This window comes from Mizuhopecten yessoensis, unplaced genomic scaffold (genome assembly GCF_002113885.1).
Source record: "Mizuhopecten yessoensis strain PY_sf001 unplaced genomic scaffold, ASM211388v2 scaffold4119, whole genome shotgun sequence".
NCBI classification, from domain to species: Eukaryota; Metazoa; Mollusca; class Bivalvia; order Pectinida; family Pectinidae; genus Mizuhopecten; species Mizuhopecten yessoensis.
This window is the reverse complement of record NW_018405385.1, coordinates 124,415-135,821: the sequence shown is the minus strand read 5'-3', so window position 1 is coordinate 135,821 and position 11,407 is coordinate 124,415. Positions and strand designations below refer to the sequence as shown.

Genomic DNA, 11,407 nt, shown 5'->3' with positions numbered 1-11,407 from the left:
CCCTCCTCCTCCAAATTGCTGTTTACAAACAAAATGTGCCCCATTACTGTTCCAATTAAACATAAATGCACCAGGGACCCTTGAATAAACCTGTAATTAAACAGTGATTGGCTCATATACGTCTTACACATTTGAATCAGCTGTAGCAAAAAACAACTTCTGTATATATTCAGTAAAACTTGTAATATAGGATACACATATCTATATTATAAGACTAAGAGTATAATCTAAAGTATAATCTGAATTTATGTTAAAAGTTTGAAGAATCAAGAATAACATGAAACTTGGGTCAGCTTTTTATGATTTTACTGTTTGTTAGACACGACTCATCATAAAAAATGTACAAGATAGACCGTTCAATTATAAATGATCACCTTTAGGCTTGTTGCTCGACGGGGAGAAATGTATAACCACATCCTCCCTGATTCGGTTCAAGACACATCTATCACTAATATTGCCTAGAGGTACACACTTACTCAGTGTGGTATAAAATGTTTTCAATATGTAGCAATACTCATCCAACGTCACTGAAGTGTGAAATTATATATACAGCTGTATTAGTATCGCATCTATATATATATATAAAATATTCCACAACAAGACCAATCTCGCCTTTCAACTAAATTTACATACTTTTTCATGCTCCATATACAGTATATTTTTCATTATCTGATTTACGGTATTGCTGCAGTCAAACATTCTACTTTGATGGCTCTGTGTAGGTGTCAAACAAATATATATTGAAATACTATGTGAAAATCCAGATATTGACCAAATGGGATTTCCTTTTTTAAATAAAAATATCGATGAACACAATATAAAAAACATAACAAAGATGAGATCTTTTCCAATATATGAATACATGAGATAATATCAGCCCTAATATGTTGCATACTTGAAATTACTACCAATAATGTTTCTATTTATAAATTGGTATGTACACAATGGTTTAGAAGGACAGGTGCAAAATGTAAAATGATCGGGCTTAAGGTTCCATGGGCCGCATGTTTGGTGAGATGATGTAACCACTGCTGTGATTGGACTTTAGACTGACGTATGTACCTGATGAAGGTACAGTCCCCTGTATGTGTGGCCCCATTGTTTATGTATAGAATACCGGATGTGCTTCTATAACACTAACAATTTACAGAGATCTCCTACCTTTCCATCCAAATTACAAAATCCATATTTCTGCTACACGGGTCCAATTTTCTAGAAGTAGGCGGCTTTGGGGTTGATTATAATAAAGATATTACTAATTAATGACTTGGCAATATGATGATTTAGCCGTTTGATCTTCCAAAAATAAAACTTTCTTAGCTTTGGTACCATGGAACATCGGTATGCCTGTATGGTAAGCATCACTTCTGTTTATCATACAAATTGTTAGAAAAAGATTTTCCACAGCGACTAAGGGAATCAGAGGTACATTCCTTTTAAATACACAGCATCTCTTCCATGTCAAACAAGTTACAGCCACTTGTACTGGTATACATATCATCTGTTCCGAACCCGAGACCCTCCAAACTCAGACACTCTACCAATTGAGCTACCTGGTCGCTGACGATCAACCCAGTCCAGTACTGCTACACTTGTTTACATATCATCTCTCCTAGTTCCTGTCCAACTAGTTAAGGACTATCCCACTGGTATACATATCATCTCTCACAGTTCCTGTCCAACTAGTTAGGGACTAACCTAGTGATATACACATCATCTCTACTAGTTACTGTCCAACTAGTTAGGGACTATCCTACTGGTATACATATCATCTCTCTGATCCGAGTCAATGGTTTTAACCTGGACATAGTTTATGACAGTAAGTTGTTTTTTGTTAATGCACCAACACTGGTAGCTAATTACAGTGAAGACTAAATTGATGTGCAGCTTGATTATAACCTTACTCTGTCCTAATGAAGAACTACACACAGCCATACCATGTCTACCTGTATGTGAAGCATAGCTGTGTATATACCAGGTAGTCTACTAGTATTGGATGACGATTAATGCAAGTAAGTAAAGTATCATAAGGATAAAATCTTGTAGTGTAGACCAGTCATTCACACAAAACAAAAAGTGACATCTTTCCCAACTAGTCAACTACAAGTCTTCTAATGACAATAACACTGAATAGTGAATACATACCTCTACTATCTCCGACTGTTTGTTAAGATCCACCAAAATGGGCACTGAGCTTGTGCTTCCCATGGTCGCAAGTAACGTTCCACCCTAGTATAGGTATGAAATCCCCAGGTCAGGATACTCCACACATGGGTGAGCACTCTCATATGACTGGGCACACCTGACTGTGTATACACCAGTTAGAGTTCTGTTTACCTGATATTTTAAATGGGTCAGTGATCACTGATCACATACACAATTTTCTCATATGTACAGGGGTTTCCAACTGTGTGGAGATCTCCATTTTCAATCTACAGGATCTTTTTCTTGTTAAAACTTCGGACCATACAGTATTTTCTGTCACTGGTCTAGACAATAGGGTTCTACACAGTTCAATAAGGTGGCCTCAGGTCCACTACAAGATATACACAATAAAACAGGAGGTATATCTACAACACAATAGTGCTGGTCAGTGTTACCAGCGATCAATACTGTAGACCAACAATTATATGGTCAGTTCTGTCAGCTTCTGTCACATTGTAGCATTCCTTAAACTAAGTTTCTATACCAGGAAACATGACAGTGTAAAACTCCAGACTATAAACGAAACCGGAAATATAACAGCTATCTCCCGCTTACAAATAACACTTTCAAGCAAACAGTCACATGGTTGATAGTATATGTAGTAAATATTTCATTAGAACCAGGTCATCTCATTGGAAGCTGTCCGGTGATTGGTCCAGAGTTATGAATGGATGGGGAGATGATAGACTAGGATTGGTACACATTAGATGCACCACACACAGACTACATCACCCCACAGCAAGCCTCCATTCTGTGTAACACACGTGGCCTCAAGCAAAACAGCTATTCCTGGCCATTATGTATACAGCTCAAGATACTTCTAGTTTACTCTTGTTTGAGTTCAGCTGATATTTTTAGCCATTAGATACCTCTAAGATATATTTGGCTGCTTAGATGCATAATGTAATATCTTTTTCATTGCGCCATATCATTTGCTAGCAAAAGGAGTACTGTTAAAACAGGTCTGTTCAGTTTATTAGAACATGCAGCTTGGGTGGCGGCGGCATCTGTGATGCCTAGTGGAGGAATTATTTGCCAAACCTTCACAAAACATATTTGATTTCAAGTCTTCTGTTAAGATATTTCAAGAAAGAAATGATTTCAAGAGAACAAGCTATACATAATAATTTAATAAATCCGGCAACCCTTCATTTCGGGTATTAGGCAATATAAAAATGTGTGTTTCATTTCACTAGAATTTTGAGTGCATGTATTGAATGTTTCATTTGTAATTAAATACCATTTTAAAGGTTTTAACCAATTTTTAACACTGGTGGAATGCACTTCGATCAGTGAGTCAGAATGATTGGCTTCTTCACACAGGTAATAGGTCAAACTTTGTTTCTTGAATTCTCTGCGTAATATGTTTCAGAATCTATTTTATAGTCCAGGTAGACTTTTCCAGGGATTAGTACTTCCTGCCGGGTTTATGATATTACAATACTCCAATACACGATTCCATTGAAGAGCAATATATACCTAAATCGACAGAAGTATAACATAAATATTGATAATCTAAAAATAAATGTCTGCTTTTATTGTGTTGTATTTTTATCAGGCAGTTATCATTTTGAATTCCAGAACATACAAGCTGACTTTTCTAGAATTTAGAAAATATCGCAGAATAAGATCCAAAATTTTACCTTTGATGTGTCAAATAAGTAGAACCCTTATTTGGAACTAAGCTGCATTTTTATTACCATTACAAATTCATATTGTAACAAGTTGTATGTACCAAGTCTCACCAGACACCCTGACAAGTAAATAAAACCCTGCATTGGCAACTGAACTTCCTTGTTATTCCCATTACAAAATCAGGTGTGCTATACGTTATAACAGGTTGTATATCATGTCGGTTTCCCCACATCCAACCTACCTGGGCAAACAATACTTAACATTACTAGGCAATTCTGTTACAGATTTCTGTTTACCAAGCCATCATATATCTTTTTGAAAGCCACCTTTTGACGGTATACTAAAAGACAAGAATAGATGAATATTTTATCATCGTTCTTTGGTAAAGTTGCAGTACAATTCTCAGTTCCATTTAATATTGATGACAACGGTATGATAGGTGAAGAAAATTTCCAGGTAAGCACTGTATGGTTATGACAGTCTGTCAGCCGAATTTTATGTTTAATATGCAAACATTGATACACTTTGCCTGTCTGTCGAACATGTACCTGGCAGGTAGATATAAGTACATCTACCTGGCAGGTAGATATAAGTACATGTATATGACAATCGTGTAGAGCTCTGATGGAAACCGGCACTGGATAAAGATCAGCAATAGAATTGATAAGTAGATCAATAGGTTAAAATCAATACACGGAACTGTGTAGTGTACAGAGGGATGCTGAGTACATCCATGTGTTACGGATCAATACCTTTGTCTACATCATATCCTGTATAGCTATATACAGATAGATCATTTTCTTGGAGATTCAGGAAGTAAAACTAGAAATGCAAGCCTATAGTGGACATCAAAGATATCCTACTTAGAAACCCATTTTCACATAATAGCTCAAATTGACCTTGAACTTTTGACTGCACTGGCAATATGGTTCTTATTTGATCAAGCATGGTCATTTGGTGGAGTGTCAAGGTCCTAGATGAAAAGATGTTAAGTAGAAAGGAGGATTAGTTTTGAGTACAGAAACAAATATTGCACAAAGAGTGTGACCTCAACCTTTGACCTGGAAATCAATATATGTTATATGGTACTTGGTAGAATGATACTCGTTCTTCAGTCAGAAAATGACCATTGCTCCAGGGGACCAAACCTCTTACACAAAATGAATTACTTCCCTTGCATTGGCCCAAGGATACTCAAGACCAAATCAGATTATAATATATAGTTGTACAATCATGGAAGTGTTCTCAGTATGGACAAAGGAATATAATCTTGTATGATTTTTCTTAATCAGTGAAAACTTTTGTATACTTTCCATTTCCTATTTTCAGTACAGTGTTTTGCAATGGTCCGTTGTTGAGGATTGGTGTAAATGTATGCATACCAAATGATCTGGTCAATATGTTTCAGCATCAGGGGTTCACAATTTCATAATGAAATATTCCTACATGTATTTTCAAAGTGGAAGTTAAGTGAAATTTTGACTGGCCCTGATATAAAATCTATTAGCCCTAATGTTGGGCTGGTGAAATTGTACACCTCCATGCATTGTTAATTTGGTTGTAATCAGACCATGTTCAGGTCTTACACTGCATGAAAACTAATCAATATGTAATAGCCTGCCTTCATTAATTATGCATAAATGTGTGTGCATCATAATGGTAATGCCACTTGCTAGAGACTTACCATTATGTATGCCAAATTTAGCTTAAATAGGACCACTTTTAGGATAGTAATTGTAAATTACATTGAAACCAATTAGCATTAAGTATTTTGATTTTGCAACGTTTTACAGCCGATTGACAACTAAAGTCATTTAGGGCCAATGGAATGGTGTAGCTGCATTGATTAAGCATCAATATGCCTGCATCACATTGGAAATCAAAGTTAACTGAAGAGATGGCATTACACATATGGGCATAATGCATTTACCGGTAGTTAAAATTGACCTATTTTAGGGCAGTAGCATTCAACTGCATGAAAACTTTAAGGATTCCCGCACCACTAATATATCTATACATTGGGAGCGTTTTTTCCAGCATGACTATGGCTTTGATAAATAATATCTGAAATGAAGTCCATGCCTTCCGGGACTTTTATGAAAAAAAATATAAAGATGAAATAAACAAAATCTCATTACATGTAGTAATATTGACTCATAATAAACATTTCAAGAGTTAAATAGAAAATAGGTAATGACCAAGATAAATTACATGTACTCACTGGTACAATAGATGACTGGTTGTCAAGGTCACAAATCATTGGTACAGAGGGCGGACTTCGGGTCAGGTAGTAGGCCGATGCTGTAGTGATGGCCCCTATGGCCACAGCCCCAGCCCCCATTAGGCGCATGTATTCATCACCCATCCTTGTTACTGGAGACAGTTACCAGGTATCTGTAAATGGTAATTCACGAAGTTAGTATTCCAGTATAACTAAAGTATTTAGATGACAATACCAAATGTAAATAAATAAAATCAAAATTTATAAGAAGATATTGTTCAAACTGTAACAGGGCCTGTTATATCCCTGCAGTTGCAAATAATGCTTATAAGATTGCATTAAAATCTGCCCAACAAAACTTAACTTACCAGCATAAATTCACGGGTCAATCAGAGGCCATAGAAGCAATCTTCAAACCCAAAACTTAAAGGTCAGTCTTTCAACACAAAGTAAACCCCTTATTAATAATCACTTCCAACAAAGTACCAAGAAAGTCTGTCAATAGAACTTCAGTTATAACCATAAATGTCTCGGCCAATCAGTGGACATGGTGGACTGGTTATTTAACAAGAAGTCAAAGCTTTATCACTAAAATAAGTCAGAAGAAAGTTATCTCATTATAGCTTGAGTTATAACCGTAATTATCTCAGCCAATCATAATGGTAATGTATGGTTACCATCCTGAATCCCAAAACTTGAAAAATGGCTGTTTGACAAAAAGTAAATCTCATGTTTACCACAACAGAAAAAAAAGAAAAACGTTATCCCATTAGATGGTATATGTCATCCAGTCACAAGACCATGGTTACCATCTAAACTCTGCAAATTTATAAGTCAGTTGTTGTATGGCTTTAAGTCACCTTCAAAACCAAGCTTCGGCTCTAGATATCACCGATCTGTACAACTTAGGGCTGTAACAATACATTAAAACATGACGATACGATGCTTATCATGATACTGTGGTCATGATACATATAGTAACAGTAGAAGCAAAGAGAAAAGATATGTTGCAAAATTTTAATGGCAATATTACAACTGGAAATAGACTTAATGGACACGACTCTTTCGATGTGCATGCCGAGCTGGAGCTGTCTCTTGCCATGTTGGAACTGATATGAGCAGACTAATTTCAGAAATGACAAAACCCTGAAAATATCGTAGGTGTATTGCAATTGCAACCTCCCAAAAAATATTGTGTATCGTACCATAATCAAAAGATCATGATATATGATATATCGTTGCAGCTCTACTATACATCAAACAGCACCTATACCAAGGGGTGGTTGAGTATTGGAACAGGTTTAACGATTTTCGATTGTAAATACTAAATTATATTTACTTCGTATTGTCATTACCAGTATTTGCAATAGACTTTATTCACCTTAAAATAATTACAAAACAAATTTAAACAAGAAGGTACGTGATGGAGCATTTTTTTCTATTAATCATATTTGTTGGTTTGAAGTGTAGCAGGGGTTCTTAAAGTGAGTGGAAACTGGAGTACCCAGAGAACCTATGTAGTGCAGTAGGTGACCTCAATACAAATTTATACATATATTTATAATAAAGTTGCTATACAGTTACAACACGGTCAGGTAGTGAAGTGGATAGCACACTCTCCTTTCAACAGCCAGGTTATGACTAGATTTAAGGCTTGCAGAATAAAGAAATTGTTCTGAATTAGGATCAGGTTTTGATAAGATTGAAAGTGATCATCAGTATCTTATTAATGGTGTTTTCCCTACACCTTTACAAGTCTGGGATACGCTATGTATAGTACAATATTGACCTACACACCTGTACACTACACATCAGGTATCACTATCAGGATTTTAGTACATGATCAATGTTCAAACTCTGGTAATATGTCGGTCACAAGCATGCATCCATTCATGGTTCATGTGTGTAAGTTATGTAAACATGTCTAGATACCATGTTTCACATGCTACAAGAGTGTAAATATGTTTGGCGATGTCGCTGTAATGGTCAAAGTGTGGCAATATTCATATGTGTGTAGTATAGGTGCACTTTCGAGCCATTTCAGATAGCAGACCCAAACCTGCTACTTAATAAAATGATTTTTCTATGTAGTGCTGTGGTATGTAAAACAAGATATCAAACAACAGCATCTCTTTCATGATCCCAATGCCTCCACCATATCATGGTAGGATCCAAACCAGTTATTATATCAGTGCAGGATGGGAGATAACACTTACAGTAAAGTACAAAATAAATATATATACTTTTGTTTTCTTGTGACATAAGATCTGTATGTCTAAACAACTGAGGAGGAAATTAGCAGCAATTTCTTGCATTTGTATTCCATTAGGCTGAGAATGTCACTTCAACTGAAATAAGTTTTTCAGATTTCATGTTATCGTGCACGTGACTGCATTCATCACTAAACATTCCTTCACTGTTATCATGTACACACATTTATCAACACTTTGCACATACTTAGAGGTTCTCTTTTCATTTCTCTTATTTAAGTTACATTTCTACGTCATAAATAAAACTACACTTCATCACTCAAATATATATATATACATATTATACATATGATTTTCAGATCAGGGTGAGAAGACTTCGTCTACAACCAGAAACTCAGCATATATATGCCAACTTATAAATTAATGATTATTATATATTATAACAACAGCAAAAAGATACTTCTGGATGAAGCAATAATTAACTACAAATGTGTCAGTGCCACTCCCACAGTAGGCCACAACAAAGACCCACAGCAAGGTCATAGAGGACAAGTTCAAAGTTCAAGGTTATAAAAGCCATGCAACATTCTATATTCACAGAGGAACATTAAAATTGGCATGTGAAGTTGTATGATCCAAACGTCAAGAATTGACCTAAATGCAATAACTTAAACAAGGTCACAGCGGTAAAAGTCACACAAAAAATGGGAGGTAACATGATCATAGTTGCAACCTTTTGTCCACAACTGACCTAAAGACAAAAACTTAACCAATGTCACAGAAAGGTTGTAATACAGACCTACCTATGCAGAACCACTTTGTGGTGAAGCAATTTTTTAAATAAATTAATTTTGTGAGAGATGCCATTTCTGGTAGTTTGCTTAAAATATAAACAAACATGTGACACAAACAAATGTCAATATTCTAGAAATGAAATAGGGCTACTACTGATTGGTATTATCAACATAGCAGCTTAAGGAAATAACAATCATGTGCATTTTGTGTGTAGCTGTTGCTATCTTAAAACATAGAAAACTGTATTCAGCATAAGGGGAAAAAATTATAAACATGTTCTTTTCTTCTTTCCATCAGGATGTATCCTCATGTCATGGTTAATAACATCAATACTTTTGTTTACTTACCCCCAAATAATCTAGTGTTTGCAGCATCATATAGAAACCTTCTTCTTGATGTTTTACACTTACATATATACTAAAACGATTCAGCATGCTGGGTATTTATAGTTAGCTGGGTCATTTACAGAGCTGAACGTAGATAAGCACCTGCGAGGAAGCTCCCCAAAAATAAAACAGTTATGTATCAGAGCATCATCATCATGGTTTGTGTGAGGCATTCTTGTGGTTTAAGTTGGATAATGTTTGAGACTAAAACAAAAGTTATATTAAAATATTACTTTCCGAAAAAAACCTACAGTGTTATAGATTAATACTCATTTAAAAATCACACAACAGTTACTGTTAAAAAAACACAACTTGACATGCTCTAAAGTAATCACCCATCAGTTACCCATGGTACATACATGTACATATCATTACTGGATGGCATGCAATTCCACTAGAACTAAACCTTGGGTAAGTAACGGTATTGCCTGCAGACTGTTAAAAAGGTACATCCCTGACTTACTTTACAGAAGATGTGAAGGTCACAGATTGTACCTTTATCATAAAAGCTAACCCTGAACTGAACCCCTGAGAGCATGATAACGCTGCACAAATACATATACATAGCAGTACCCCATTACTTCATTATTACAAGAGACCCATAGGGCCTGTATCGCTCACCTGGCTATCTAAGCAATTATGGCAAGATGTTCTCCAAATGAGATCCAAGGGAATATGCCAGACCCCAAGGCCAACCCTTGTAGCATATCTGTATTAGATTTTTTCATGCCAAGCAGTTTTATGTCTGGTTATGGGGTGGGGATCTCAACTGTTTCCAAGCTGTGACTCAGAAACTAGGTCCCTAGGGTTGTGGCCAGACCCTAGGATCAATTCTAATTTCATGACTGCATTTGTCTCTTTTTGCCCAGCATTTGTATATATAGTTTTGGGGTGGGGATCTCAACCGTTTCAAAGTTATGACCCAGAGGTTAAGTCTCCAAGGGTATGGCCAGACCCTAGGGCCATCCTGGAAGCAAATGTGCATTCCTCTCTTTATACTCAGCAATTGTATATATGGTTATATGGTGGGGATCTCAACCATTTCCAAACAATACACTTTTTTTGGCCCCACTCCTTTAGCCCGGAGGGTCAGCCCCACCATTTGTACAATTTTGAATCCCTGCCTCCCATGAATGCTTCCGACCAAATATGTTCGATATCCATGGCATAGTTCTACAGAAGAAGTCGTTTATAGCAATATAGCCAAATTGCCCCCTTTTGGCCCCGCCCTCAGCCCCCTGGGGGGTCAGTCCCACCATTTATACAATTTTGAATCCCCACCACCTAGGGATGCTTCCAGTCAAATTTAGTTAAATTCCAATCAGTGGTTAAGAAGAAGATGTCGTTGAAAGAAATTGTTGACGGATGGGCGGACGGCCGGACAGACGGACGCCACAGTATGGCATAAGCTCACCTTGGTCCTTCGGACTCGGTGAGCTAATAAATGTAGTTTCATATCATTTATATGTGTGACGAGGAATGTTGACCTTATTTGAACCCTAGACATGCATGTTCAACATGGGTATGTCTACCTACTTTACAACTGATAGGATAATACAAATAGAAGGCTACTACTGGCAGCAGGTACCCTATTTAAATTTGGGTATCTGGTAAAATTACCAGGAAGATGTAAGTCTTGTCATGGGTTTATTACCATATCCATTCCTATTGTGAAAAGGTGAAAGATCTAATCACTAATGACTGGAGTACAGTTCTACCTGTCTATTGTAATAGTGTCAGGTATGCAGAAAAAAATAGATACCGGGAGGCAAACAAACCACTCCTGTATCATTCCCACTCCTACTAAACTCATCTTACACTTCTGTATCATTCCCACTCCTACTGAACTCATCTGACACTCTGTATCATTCCCACTCTTACTGAACTCATCTTACACTCCTGTATCATTCCCACTCCTACTGAACTCATCTTACACTTCTGTATCATTCCCACTC

At 36.5% G+C, this 11,407-nt stretch overlaps 1 protein-coding gene across 2 annotated transcripts in view; it reads right to left on the bottom strand.

The window, feature by feature from the left end:
• LOC110448530 (long-chain-fatty-acid--CoA ligase 5-like) overlaps window positions 1–11,407 on the bottom strand; it is a 43,751-nt gene that overhangs the window by 27,331 nt on the left and 5,013 nt on the right. The window contains exon 2 of one of the 2 annotated variants that reach the window (XM_021494810.1): window positions 6,062–6,234. In XM_021494810.1, the coding sequence (XP_021350485.1) occupies window positions 6,062–6,205 (144 nt within the window). In that variant the 5' untranslated portion in view covers window positions 6,206–6,234. Of the gene's footprint in view, window positions 1–2,145; window positions 2,910–6,061; window positions 6,235–11,407 lie in introns of those variants that run through there. The other variant, XM_021494811.1, reaches the window with a different exon arrangement.